Raw genomic sequence first — 14918 nt, 5'->3', positions numbered from 1 at the left:
TTCTGCATCACACAACATACTTGAAGAGGCTTTAGCATAGCTGCTCACTAATATGAACTGTTGTGGAATTACATCTAACGTCATCTTACTGTATTATTTGAACATATGGTTTGAATGAAGAATAAACGGTGATTATTTAGTTGGTTTCTTTGACTTCATTTGCTCGTATGGTGGTTAAGTGATTCACAATAAGCAAGAAAACAGTACTTTAAAGCAAAGTGGGGTTTTGAGCTAAATGTGCATGGGCAACCCGGCATCCTGATGCTTAACAGTGTTACCATGTTCAACATCTTCCATGAGTGTGTTTGTCAGTTAGCACTAAACACAAAAGCACAAACAAGCGCCAACGAAAGACTAAACAGACAGTCACTGGCAATCGGGACCATGTCCTGCACCGCTGCAAAGTTATTTCCTCTCATGCCGGCGCAGAACTTATGAACCAGCTGGCCGCTGACTGTTGCGGTGTGTTCAAGCGCAAATATTTGGTCCAGACACATGAGGCATGAAACACTGCCTTCATTGACACAAATGTCTCATAGCAGTTCAAGATGCAAAGCCAAAGGATCACCAAAGTCCTTAAGATTTAGTGTCTGTGGAAAATGAATGTGATCGGTGCAACATTTTATTCCAATACATTCAACCTCAGCGTGTCAGCGTGCCAACGTTTGTAAATTAGCATTAAGCACAAACAACAAACGGCCATGAAACGCTTAAGATGAAAGTCGGTCACTGGCAAATGCTGGACAGTCGGTGACGGCCTGTGTCCCACGCTACTGAAAAGTAATTTCCTCTCATGCAGGTGCAGAATGTTTGCACCAGCTGTCGTCTTCGAGGTGCATTCGAGTTCAACTTTTTGGCCCAGGCGCGTGAGACATGACACATGACACTCGGCTATTGGCAAATATCTGAGGATTCTGTGACTGTATGAATTTTATGGATGTCTCCAAACATCTCACAGTAGTAAGAGATGCTGACGATCACCAGAGTGCTTAAGATTTACCCTCCGTGGACAATATTTGTGCAAACTTTTAATCTAGTTTATTCAACATCATGTCAACATGTTCATTTAATGTGTTACAGTGCAAACCTTTGCCAGTTAGCACTACACAGAAAAGTATCAACAAGCACCACTGGCAAATGTTGGACAGTCAGTGACGACCTGCGTCCCAAGCCACTGAAAAAGTAATATCCTCTCATGCAGGTGCAGAATGCTTGTGTCAGCTGTCGTCTTTGAGTCTGTGACCATGTCCTGCACCGCTGGACCTCATCTTTGAGGTGCATTCAAGTTCAGCTTTTTGGTCTAGGCACATGAGACATAACATTTTGTCCCCATTGGCAAATTCAGAGGAGTCTGTGACCATGTCCTGCACCACTGGACGGCTATTTCCTCTCGTGGAGGTGCCGGCTTTGAGGTGTCATCTTTGTCATCTCTGAGGTGTGTTCAAGTGCAAGTGTTCGGTCTGGCCACGGGAGACGTGACACATGGCATTCAGATGCTAAGGCTGACAGAAAAGGTTAATTAATTGTTCAGATATTTGCCCAGAAACTAAAGTATTGGTGAAATTGAAAATTTTGATGAAGGCAACAGGAGGAACATAAAAATTCCTCCAAGGGGAACATGAATTTCTCCAAACATCTCATAGTAGTGGGAGTCCCAAGCCACTGAAAGTAATTTCCTCTCAAGCAGGTGCAGAATGCTTGTGTCAGCTGTCGTCTTTGAGATGCATTCGAGTTCAACATTTTAGAGCAGGCACATGAGACATGACAATCGACATGACATTTTGTCCCCAACGGACGGTTACTTCCTCTCATGGAGGTGCAGAACGTCTCTGCCGGCTGTCATTGTTGAGGTGCGTTCAAGTGTTCGGTCCAGGCACAGGAGACATGTGAGACATGACACATGGCAATCATTGCCACTAGTTCATTGATGTTGGTTTAGAGTGTCCCGGTGCTAAGGCTGAGGTGACAAATGTGACATTTGAATCAATTGTACAGATAATAAAGGGAACCCCAAAGCTCTTACAAATTTCCTCAAAGGATTACAATTAATAAAGTATTCTGAAATCCTGGAAGAGAAACCTGTATGTCTATAAATGCTTCCAAGCCACAATGCATGTCAAGATATCGATCACGAAGCGAGGCCAATGATCACCAAAGTCCTTAAAAGTTAACTGCGTGCTTTAGATTTGTTAGTGCAGTGTGTTCAGATGCTAAGGCTAATAGGAAAGGTACCAGTTGTAGAGATATTTACTCAGAAACTATAAATCAGAGACACACTGCCAGGAGATCTTGGCTTTTTTTTTTTTTTTGATGAATCTTCTACACAGCTGGAAGAAACGCTGCCTCTGTGTGATTATTAATTAGTCATCATTTTAACTGGAACATTTTTATGTCTCTATCTATCATTTTTAAGAGCCTTAAGCTAATGGGATGGTTCTAGTGGGTGTAGACTCATCAGGTGGTGAACTCTTTTATGGAAAGCCCTAATTTGTATGAAAACGTACGGTGGGGTACGTTCTTGGTCAGTATATTATACATTTTTGGCACACGGTTTTCTATATATACTGAAATGTTGATCTTCTGAGGGGAATGTGTCTGTGAATATAAGTGACTGGATACTCAAAGTCTTTAAGAGCTGTCCTCTATGGGCAGTGAAAATCTGTTAAAAACTCTCTCCCAGAAAATTGAAAAGTTGTTGAGCTGTTTCAGTCTGGCCCGCAGCGTTATCTTAACCAACCATGCTGCTCCTGTAGCTAAACAGCTGAAGAAATAGAAACTTAAATGCTGTCTGACGGGCGAATTGGGGAGAGAAGATCACAATATTTTCTCCTGGATAGTGATGAAGTCAAAAATGTAGTCATGTAAAAGACAAGAACACAACATTGTCTTACATTCCTAAACACCGGACTGAATATTTTCTTTGTCTTCTGTTACAAACTGTAAAGCGGTGATCCAGCCAACATGCCCGAACACAAGGGCGCATTCCAGCCTGCAGCGAGGGTTAATGGTTCAAGTCTCTTAAGCCTGATCATCTGTCACCGCCAGTGAAAAGGGTGAAGAATAAGGCAGAGCAGAGGAATGAACTGTAACCCCAGTCCCTGAGCACGACTTCACGGAGATAGAAAACCACTTATAGCCTGCGGGATTATCACTCTTTCACAAAGTGTCGATATATTAGCTCGCTTTAAATGTTAATATTCGTGTTTTGTCGACGGCGTCTAAAATTTTTTTGATTAGAGCGAGAGGAGAGCAGGACCCAGGTTCGGCCGAATCTCTGCGTCTTGCACTGTCATATACTTTGCATCGAGGGTGACTCAGGAGAGTCGCTGCACATTGAAAGGCCGGCGGGTCAGAGTCATTAAAACAGAGTACAAGACAGCACGAGCAGCCGGGGAGTCAGAAATGAGCCATAGAGAGGAATAAAAAAAAAATAAAAAGAGGGAGCCTTCAGCCTTGCCTTCGGCCTCATCTATTTCTTTCTGACTGCTTCCATTTCGATCGCCTCTACGACTGCTCCAATCAAAACGCACGGCCGAGCCAAACAAATGCAACATTTGAATGAGAAGCTTGGGTTTGTGTCAGAGCTGCAGCCTCCAAACAGGCTCCCTCAGCTAGTGATCGGTTTACAAGGAGAGTAAAGAGTGAAGTCTTGTACACGAACGGCTCTGACAGCAAAGTATGCGATGGGCTAAATGTGAGATTTATAAGAGGCAGAAAGAATGTTTGGATATGTAAAATGTGACCACAGATGTGCTTTTGAGGCCACACAGAAAACACTAAATACCATCTGACTGCAGCTCTCAAACACCAAACCTGAAAAAAGGGTTGAAAAGTCAAATCTAAAGCCCTATTAAACACGGGATTAGTTTTACCTGGGGACCTCCGGTAATTTCTAATACTAATGGAGGTCGTCTGTGATCCTAATCCCGTGTCTGTGATTTGTAAAGTAAACATAACACCAGAAATTACCTACTATAATTCTCATAACACAGAGGTCCTCTTTAGGGCTGAGTTTTAACTTTTTTGCAACTTTTTTCTTATTTGCGACTTCTTTTCTGCCTCTTGTCACTCAAAAATGATAAAGGATGAGCTATAATTGAAAGTTTGGACAGATGTTTGAGCGCAAAGTCAAGATGTCGCTGAACTATTCGCCTGTAATCAATCATTAATGTGTTCATCTGTAAAGGTGGAGCTGATTTAAATACTGACGGGTCGTGGCTAATTTCTTTCTTAGGATAAATAGCATGAAAAATCTATTTTAATAAATTCATTATAATTTGCAAAGTAATTAAAATTGTCTCTCACTGATACGCAGTGGAGAAAGATGGGAAGTAGCAGAGCCATTTGAGTAAACGCAAATTTGAGTAAAACATAGTTCGTTTATCCCGTGTGAATGCACATGAAACACAGACGTAAGGGGGTAGTATTTGAATCCCAGGACGTCCTCAGGTAAAACTAAACCCGTGCGAATACGGCTTAAATGTGAGGTAGTAGGTAATGTAAAGCGTTCTCGTGGTATTCTTATTTGATTAGACCATCCCTGACTTAAGAATGACCTCCATGTTCACAAAATGAAAATGTTAAAGCTTGACTGTCCTTCAAGACAATTCAAGCAATGAAGCAGGAGCAACCTTAAAGATAAACTAATCAATCTTTTAAATAATCAATAGGTCAAATTAGATTGAAAGGTGCCGTTCAATAAAGCGTTTTAGCTTCTTTTTCTGGTCCGTACTTTGATCGGCTGACACTAAATTGTCAAAAAGCAGCTAAAGAGCGACATGAATCAGAGTGTATTACTGTATAACAAAGCTAGATCTATGCTGTTGTGAACTGACGTACAAAGTAAATTCTTCTGCCTCCTACTGGACGTGTCTTTTCTGTGTTGCAGTTATTTCAGTGAACTTGGCAGTTATCAGCTCAATTAAGAGGAAAAGCACGGAATCTTTACATTCCTGCAGTTGGAAGCATGAGAGGTTGCGTGAAAAAGAAAGATAGATGCCTGACGAGCAACTTCAAAAAAAAACACTGAAGATTTGCTGGTGGAGACCTCGGCACGTCCATGTCTCTCAGTAACTCGACAAGCAACACAGAAAAGAAACGTCCAAGTATATGTAATGGTTTCAGTAACGGTTATTAGTTCCAACTCAAACATGAGCTGTACTCGTACTGTTTATTTTCAGCATGGATTTATCTGCTGATCAGTTTCTCCGTTAACTGACGGATGGTTTTGTTCTTTTAAACTTTGAAAATATCGTGAAATGTTCCCACAGTTAGCCACAGCCCAACGTCACACCTTCGCAATGCTTGGTCTGTCAAAAGTCAACAGTCTGGGCAAATATGAAAATGATGACAAAATACATAAAAGTATTTAAAAGCAAAGAAGAAAGTCGTCAGATTTGTTTGTGCAAAATGTTTTAGCTCCAAGCTGCAGCTATGGATTTATCTGTCACGATTAACTGATGGATTGAAATTTTGAAATGGTGCACGGAGAAAGTCAACACAGCTGATTAGCCACAGTTTAGTGATTTAGCGGCGCGGTTATGCAACGATGCCGACGCACCAGCGCCCAAGTATAAAAGCTCCCAGCGGCGTAGACAAACTTTAAGCTTAAAGGTCGTTTGCAGAAGTATCAGGTTGTACTCTGTCATAACTCTAAATCCTACTGTTGCTGCGTGCCTACTGGACATGTAGACACATTAGCATAAGCCTCCTCACGTCACGCTCATATCAAGCTCCGGGGCGTCATTTACCAAACATAATTCTAATTAATCAAATTAAACACAAACCAGTTCACAGACATTCAACCTGGGGCTGTTGGAGCAGCTCCTCTGCCTGCACCGCCCCGTGAAATGTAATCACGCGGAGCCCGCGATGAGATCTGACTTCAGGAAAAAAGATCAGAATTGATGAGTTTTTCCTTGTTTATCCAGTCTCTTTGTGTTTAACGATGCAGCTCATACACAGTGAGAGGTGTTAGATGCTACTGTATGTGCTTCACACCGTCCTCTGAGCTGCCCTTCCTGAAGGATTCACGTTTTTTTTTTATATATTTTATTCCTGCGGCCGTATGTGGAGCGAGGGAAAGGAGTAAAAAATGGTGTCTGAAGGCCGCCAACGGCCGTTAATAATTTAACATCTCCCTCTCCTCCACCTACTGTCTCCTCTTCCCATCCTGAACCTGGCGGCTCCTCTGATAAGATCTGTCCAGAGCGTCTGGGAGCGCCCAAGGGCGGTTGGAAAGCCTCAGAATGAGAGGGAGGCCCCGTTCGCGGCCGTCCGTCACCTTCGGCAAATATAAATCCAATTATTAGATAAATCTGAGGCTCATTCACGTCGACGCACGTTTCCAGATGTGATTAACAGCTTTGTGTTTTGGTGGCGCTCGCTGATTGTATTCTGTGACCCGAGATGGATAAAATCATTTCACCCCTATTAAAAGGAACAAAGTGGGCACAAAGGAGTTGGGTTTAAGATATTCTCCAGGTTCTGGGAAGCTACACTTTGACTCCATTTCCAATTAACCTTTACACGATGAACCCTTTGTTGTGGTTTGAATTTCATAAATATTGCATTTGGCTTGGAGGAGCACAACGCAAGCTGCCTCCTTCCTCCTCGGATCGGGCTCGGCTGTCACGGACACAGCTTACTAACAAACACAGCTGTCTGTGAATCAGCTCCAACAATCACTTCCAACGTAATCTGAGGTTAACCGAAAAGACAGTTTATGTGCTGCTAAACGCCGACCGCCGTGGCTGGCACGCCGGATAGATTTCCTCCAGGGCCTTCAGCTCCACCAAACGCTAATAGCCGGTATGATTGCAGCACACACCGCTCAGCACCTATTACTCTGCTTGGTTACAGCTCATTTGCCGCCTGGTTTTTGATGTATGCAAAATAGAAGTCTATTCCCGCTCTGTTTATTTTTATTTATTTCTGATATCGTGTTTCAAAGAGGGGTCAAGAGTCTGATGCGTCGCCTCGTATAAATCACTTCAGGGGAAGACGTGTTCCAGTTAAAAAAGCGCCCGTGCAGAGTTGGGTAACAAACAGCGTTATTAATCTTTTAGGAGATGCCGTCTATTTTCTGTGCGTGCAGTGCACTCAGGACTGCATTCATAAATAAAACGATGCACATCCTGTACACAAGCAGTGACCTTTACTCTCCGTCTTCTTCCTCCTTTACTCTAGAGATAAGATGGTTCGCCAGCTTCAGAAGTCTCTCTTGAACCGCTCTTCCACTTTCACTTCTCGGGTTTTCGGGGCGAAACGGGACCAAACTTCCAAAAAAAAACAAAACAAAAAAAAAAACACAACCATCTGACCAGACCTGCACCACCTTCAATTTCTCTCTTCGCTTCCCGGCAGTTTCACACCTGACCGACGTTGTCCGTGGATCTGAGCGAGCTCCACGGCGCTGTCTCTGCACCTGACAGCTTATTCATTTATAAGCTCCCAGCTCTTTTTCTCCTTCCTCCTCCTCCTCCTCCTCCTCCTCTGTGTACAGCATAACAAGAGAAAATCCCTCTCGCTCCTACACGCCATGGTCTGTAACTTCAGATCGCTTTAATCCCCGGGATGGAAAAAAAAAAAAAAAAAGGAAAAGAGTCTTTCATTTAACAAATCACCCCCTCAGAACTCCGGATCCCTGTGTAATTATTCCTGCGATGTGACTGTAAGCCAGCCGTGAGAGGAGCACTTGACTAGAAGCCGCTCACGCATTAAGTCTCCCAAAGCCTCCTCCATAAAAACTAATGGAAAGGAGGAAGGTGGTGGTGGGGAGGGGGGGCTTTCTTTTCGATTCCTCTACATATTCTACACGGAATATCAAGTGACTCCCGGAGCTGGCAAACCCTTAAGAATCTTATTTGGCTGCTTAAACAGTCGCGATGAAATTCTCTGAAGCTCCGCCGCCCGGGTTTAAGTCCAGCGTATCAACTCTGGGAAGGAGTTTACCTGGCGAGCAGGTTCATTCAGCGTTTGGACTTCACACTTTTGCAGCAGCCAGCGCTCGTCTCCGTCTAGTTTCCAGAACAAGTAACACGCTGGGACGCATTTACATTCAGGAAATGTAGATGCATTTTAACTCATTTAAAAAAAAAAAAGGAAAAAGACCTTCACGCTCTTTACCTTTTAATGGAAACCAGTGCAGTTGCATTCCAGAGCAAGAACACACACACATGCATGCTGGAGTTAAGGACTCACACACACACACACACACATACAGAAAATAAAATAAAACACACATGTATGAAGACAAACACTCACCAAAGAACATGCTGCTGTCCATAGCTCCTCAGTCTCGGGGGTTTGCTGTATTTCCTCTCTGGTGCCCTGCCAGTGTGTGTGTGTCCATGGACGGCAGCCTGTGCATGTCTCATACGCTCCTCATGCGGGTGGTGTGTAGCCTCTGCATGTGTGTTTGTGTGTGTGTGTGTGTGTGTGTGTATGTGTGTTCAATCCGACAGCAGCGTCAGTGGCCGGTCTGCACACCGCTGCCGTCTGTGGACCTCCGTATCTGCCTCTCTCCTCGCGCCGGTCCTCCCTTTGCCTCTCACGTCCCCTCCCCTCCTCTTTAGCTCTTCCCCTCCCTCCCTCCCTCCCTCCCTCCCTCCCTCCTTCCTCTGTCTTCCTCCTCCTCCTCTTCTTCTTCTCTCTACCGAGGTGTCTATCTACATTTTCCAGCCTCTCCTCTCCTCTCTCCGTCTTTATAGTTGTCTCATCTTTGTTTTATGTGTCAACCGGGCTTCTCCCTCTCTTTCTCCCGGCTGTCTCTCCTTTATTTGATCTCACTCTCCTTTCTTTCCAAGCTTCCATCTCTTTTTGTTGTTGTTGTTGTTGTTGTTGATGTTGCTGTTGCAGTTGTTGTCTATTCATCTCTCACCTCTTTGTGTTTCCACCTCTGTAAATATCTTTGTCGTGTGTTTTATTTTTTCTTTCATGCTTTCCTTCTCTCTCTCTCTCTCTCTCACGTATCCCTTTTGTCTCTTATCGTTTTTCTTCCTTTTTATCACCACGTTCCCATGCATACCAAAGAGAAACAAAGAAAGCAGGTTGACAGAAGAAGAACCAGGTTGTGCAGGAGGTTGTGCATTGCAATATGCAGGAAGTAGACCAAGCCGGGGAAACGAACGTGAACATTTCGTATCAAATAAGGCTTCAAGGACGAGCAACCAATAGGTGGTCGTCAATCTCGTTTAATTCATTTTTTACATCAACAACAGAAAATTAAGATTTAAGTTGCTCTGTGTGCTGATAAAGGCTCAAATGTCAAACAGAGCTATGTTTTGGTTCATTTTCTCCACCACTTACATCGTCTACAAAGTGTTTGTGAAAAGAGCGAGGAGATTCAAGATGTCTATTCTCATGTGCACTACAAAATATAAAAAAATCTGTTTAGACCATGCGATAAACTTTACTTTGCAAGTATCTCTTCCAGGGAAGGAGGCTGATTTAAGACACCATACGTCTACATTATCTACAGGCGAATTTCCTTCACATTTCTTTCCCACTGTGTTTAGTCTTTTTGAGCCAAAATATCCGACTATTTCCTCCCGGATTCCGTGTGGATCGAAGCTGAGCTCGAATCAAAGCGAACGCCTGGAACATCAGTCTGTTTCTGTTCATGTCTTCTGGATGTAAATCTCAGCTAACAGCTGCGTGCTAACCGAGCAGCAGCCTCCACGGAGGGAAAAGAAGGCAACAAAGACGTGCCAGACAAAAAAAAAATAGATATAAACGCAGTTCCTCAAATTACCACTTGGGGCAGGCTCCAAAAGCGTTTTACAGCCTGGCATCAAAAAAACATGTGTACAGAGGAAAAATTGAACAGAACTGAATTAAATCAAGGTTTATAATTGTGCATAATTAAAGTTGCTAGCTTTCTGCCGCCAACCTGCATCCGCACCAACAATCTTCCACCTTTTCTACCATCTTAGCCAAGTAGAAGGAAATATTTACGCTGATGTAAAGTAGTAAAACAGAATGCACCCACGTCACATTTTAATAAATCAAAGATCTTCTCCGGCCGACTGACTCGGCAGCGAGGCGTTCACTGCTGCCACAGGTGGGCGAATCATTTTAATCTCTAGCTGCCATCTTTGATTTATGGAAGAGAACTTTCTTGTTTCGGGGTTTTTGTTTTAAAGAAAGTTACCTACCGTCTGGTGAGGTTGTGTTTTTGTTTAAGCTTTACAATATTCTCCTCTTGTGTGTTTATTGAGTGTGAATTTACATGTGGAGTCGCTGCAGGAGCCATGTAGTAACAAGGTTAGGGTGAATAAGACACTTATGCATGCAGCGGGTCAGTAATCCGATTTCTCTCCAGATTTGTTTTGGCACCATGTTGATTTATTGTTTTCTTGTGTGTGTTTGTGTTTGTGTGGAGCATTTGAACCGACGGCGCTGTGAGAACACTGCAGAGAAGGCGCACACAGCTTGTCTCCGCAGTGAGAGCTTTATAAATAGGTGACTTCTCAGGCAATGTAATTTGTGTTCCTTTTTAAATTTTTACCGAGACCTGGGGCTGAATTATTCTGGAGAAGGGATTCTCTGCTACCTGTAATGATCCTGTCTGTGTCTTGCTGTCACAGAGATGTGTTGTCATCTGTCTGAAAGAAAAATACAGCGGCGTTATCTGGTTTCTAATCACCTCCACTGATTACACAACGACTTTAAAGAAATCTGATTACTGCAGTGAGGTGACGGTCACTTAAGAGCATGTGAGTGCCCTGATTGATTCTTCCTCGGTTCAACAATAAACTGTATGGATGTGTTGCCACTTCCTTGCATCGGCCAAACTGATGCTATTTTCCCAGGGATACGGGCGGTGGCATCTTGCAAGTTTGAATCCAGAGTCTGTGCAGTACAGATATTAATGAACCGACTGTAAATTACCCATATTTTTGTTTGAAATTAATGCAACAATTTACAACAATGTGTTTTTTGTTTCGTTTGTGGTTGTAGAGTTTATTGTTTAAAAGCCTTTACTTTGAAGGGCGTAGATGCGGCATCGTAGTTGCAGCTTTGTTACTGTAGGTTTTCCAATAAAACGGTCCACTCAAAAGTTCATCTTCTCAGATTTATTGAACAAAAGTAGAAAAAATAAATACACGTAAAGGAATCCACTATTTTCTGGCCAACACGATCTGAACACGGCAAACATCATTGCACCTCGCACTAATATTACAAATAATTCAATTCAATTACACAGTTTATCCATTTGGCACCTGTAGTTGCTATGCATACGCTAGTGGTGTGAGGAAAAAGAGAGTAACATTGTAAAAAAGCCACAAAGATGAAATTTGTTCATGTCATGGAGATATAACAAACTGAGAGGGACTTTGTTGTTCATGTTGTTTCATAGCACCCAGCTGAATGTGTTCAATTGAGTCTATTGCCGCGTGTGACTGAGCGCACTAACTAACAGTGATGCTAATGCTAGCCAGTGTTTCACAGATTGTTAGCCAGTGAACGCGTGGTTATATAGTATATATGTGAATTGTGATTGTGTTTTATTTTGCTTTCAGCCTGTGATTTTTGTGGTTTGTGAGAAGTAAACGTTTGAACCAGTGTGAAGTTCTGGTACGGATGCTACACGGACCACACTCCCTCCAGATTCACTCAGTCTACCTCCAGGAACTGATGGATTTTACACTTTTATTTATTTATTTATTTATTTTTACAACTCACACGTTATGAAGCGGTTGGCATGGAAACTGGTAGTCGCTATGTCACATCCTGTTTCTACAGTGTCAAATAACTAAGATGAAATTTATACAAAAAAAATAAACTTGCCTCGACATTATTTTAACTACCTAAAATGACCGAAAAAAACATGTATTTTAGTGTTTTGTTTGGCCCAAGTCCCATCCACTAACATGGAGTGGGTGGAGCTTATAATTATATACCACCGTCGGCCACCAGGGGGAGCTCTCCTCGGTTTGACTTCACTTTTTAGTAGCAGTTCCGCCGTCCATCTTTATACAGTCGATGGTTTCATCCTTTGCCGATGACACTTTATTTTTCACTCCAACGCTCACACTCTTGTTCCCAGAATGTCCCTTTTGTCGCACTTCAATCCCCTTCTGTCCTTCCTTTTTCAGTCTCTCTCTCTCGTTTTCTCTTTCTCTTCCTCATGATTTGTTTCTTTCCTCTCTGGCGGCTCGTAATCAGGCTCAACAGGAGCTGGTATCAGGCTGCTGCTCTGCTTCTGCAGCCATGAGAGCCTGCTGCTCCCTTCTATCTTCGGTTTTCACGCACACACACACACACAGACACACACACAGACGTAAGAAACACATGCAGGCACCAAACAAACTGCACACATCACACACAGTCAGAGATACCGATGCACGCACAAAGAGATAAGCGGCAAAACAACTGGCGGCACATGCATGCACACATGCAAGCAGATTTAAAGTTGCATAAAAGTTTTTATGTAGCGCTAAGACGCATAAAAACTCCCCAATCACATTCACAACACAATATGAAAATAGCATTGTTGGAAAAAATTATACATAATTTATGATCGGATGAAAACATTGTTGCTTCTAGACAAGCAGGGAAATTGTCTATGTGTTCTTTGTTTGGGTGAAGTAAAAAACAAAAAAATATAAAGAAGGAGACGTCGTCGGAGGTGACGTGAAAGATCTGCTAGACAACAGGAAGTTCTGTCAAACAAAGTTTCTCAAACGTGGACTTGTTGTGTCTGTGTCAGATGTCATCATCGTAGGCACAAACTGAGGGTTGGGTACATGTTAGGAGCTTTTTAGTTAGCGGTTATTATTCAGTTCTATCATTGAATAGCACCAGAGTCATGTTGCACTTTAACTGAGTAGAAAAAAATGTGGCTGTGTGTGAAGTAAGCAGGTACCAATTATGAACTAATCCCAATTTTGGCAGCGATTGATACAGCTCATATAAAAACACACGCACAGCAGGGAAACATTGGAACCTGGGCTTTCACGCATTTATACAAGTCATGATCCAGGTTAAGCGAAGCAACATGGTCATTGTTCATTTACATTTACAGGTTCTGTGATAGACGACTAGCTAGCTGCTGCTGCTGCTGCTGCTGCTGCCACTATTACTGAGCCTGTTTAAGGAAGCAGGATGATCTGGATTTTGCCCTCAGTAAGCTCAGTCTCCCCAAAATTAGATTTTCAAGATGAGGTCATGTCCTGCAATGTGGCAAGTGTATGGAGCTGCATTTTTTTTTTTTTTTTTTTCTCAGCCCCTTTGACTCATTGGAAAGTTTTGTCAAGGTCTTGCGTTGCAGTAGGTGGGATTATGTTATGTCACAAACGAGGCAAAGACAAAAGTATCAGGAGTTGTTTGAAGATGTTTAACTTCTCATCCAAGTTATCTTCTTCGATTCTGAATCAGTGACAAACATCTAACCAGTCCAGTTTTTCACATTTAGCTTTAATGCCAATGCAGCATTTCAAGCTAAAAAGCAAAAACTGGTATTTACTCCATCCTTAACCTTTACTTCTTCATACATTTTTATTGCAATATGTTTCTGTTGTAAAAAAAGCTGACAATGTCAAGCTGTGTGTGTTTGCAGAAGTCTGTTGAAACATGGAGAATGTACCACCTAGAGGAAACATACCTGTGCCCCCGTTTGTCTATCTGTGCAGGTGTGTTGTGTTTGCAAAGCTTCACAGGAGAAGTTCAAATGATCCCAAGGGTCTGAGGAGTGCGTGTTTATCTCTGTCATGGCGTGTGCGTATCAGTTGTGTGTCTGTATTCCCACACGTACTTAACCTCCACACACAAAGACACACACACACACACACACACACACACACACACACACACACTCACGCACACACACAGACGATCTGACTGTAACGATGCTGAAGGTCAGACGGAATTGACCGCTTCTGAGCTCCGGCCGCCGGTATCGACTACAAATGAGGCACTTTCTTGATCAAAGCGATGTGTGCTGGTGCACCCACAGAGACACACACACACTCACACATACAGACACACACACAATCTTGTGTTTCTATATTTGAAAGGTCTTCCCATCGATACAATGCATTCCTCAGCCCCTTACCCTTAGTGGCTAACCCCAACTCACCTAAACCGAACTGTTACGACTGCACAACATTAGTGTAAAGCTTTGATCCACAACACACACACAACCTCATGTTTCCCTATTTGAAAGGACTTACTGTGACGACCCGTCGGCCATGAGCTGGCTACTTTGTATGTGTGTGTGAGTGAGTGTAGTTTTGGATTTTCTTTTGTGCTTCCTTTTGTGTGCTTGGTGTGTTTTTGTTTTGGCTGTCCGTGTCTCACTCGCTCTCGGGGCTGCTGGTGGGCGTGGTTTGGGCAACTCCAGACGACACACCTGCTACTCATCTCACCTGCACTCCGGTTTCTCGTCACCTAATCAACTCCCCTATAAAAGACCAGTCCGACCTTCCAGTTCCCGCCGGATTGTCGCATCAGCTCACCTTCACACTCTCTGCCTGAAACTAGATCCGTCTGCCAGCAAGCCCAGGCCGAGACCCCTGGAGCTCCGATCCATGCGCTCGCCCAGACTCTTCAGCAACTCACGCCACGACTCATTTCTGTGTTTTCAAATAAACTCACTGAAAATCACTTTAACTCCTGGTCTGCGTTTGAGTCCTGTCACCAGGCCTGACACTTAGATCCTTTAACGCTCACCTAAACCTAATTGTCATGATCCTGCAATGTTAGCACAAAGGTTTGCTCCCCACAATTTATGCACACACAGCCTCGTGCTTCTATATTGGAAAGGACTTCTCTTTTATATAATGTGTTCCTTAGCCCCTTACCCTAACCCTAACCATCTCAACTAAGTGCCTAACCGTAGCCCCAACCCTCACCTAAATCTAATCATCAAGACCCCACAACGTTAGCGCAAGGGTTTGGTCCCCACAACTTAT

General features: G+C 43.2%; 1 protein-coding gene across 1 annotated transcript in view; it reads right to left on the bottom strand.

The window, feature by feature from the left end:
- The window catches only part of znf385d (zinc finger protein 385D), a 96353-nt gene extending 87809 nt beyond the window's left edge, over window positions 1-8544 (bottom strand). Inside the window, exon 1 of the mRNA XM_047599262.1 lies at window positions 8266-8544. Coding sequence (XP_047455218.1) covers window positions 8266-8287 — 22 coding nt within the window. The 5' untranslated portion in view covers window positions 8288-8544. The remainder of the gene's footprint in view (window positions 1-8265) is intronic.
- Between the last annotated feature and the right edge of the window lie 6374 nt (window positions 8545-14918).

Source organism: Mugil cephalus, chromosome 11 (assembly GCF_022458985.1).
Source record: "Mugil cephalus isolate CIBA_MC_2020 chromosome 11, CIBA_Mcephalus_1.1, whole genome shotgun sequence".
In the NCBI taxonomy this organism is placed as follows: Eukaryota; Metazoa; Chordata; class Actinopteri; order Mugiliformes; family Mugilidae; genus Mugil; species Mugil cephalus.
This window is presented reverse-complemented; position numbering and strand designations above follow the sequence as displayed.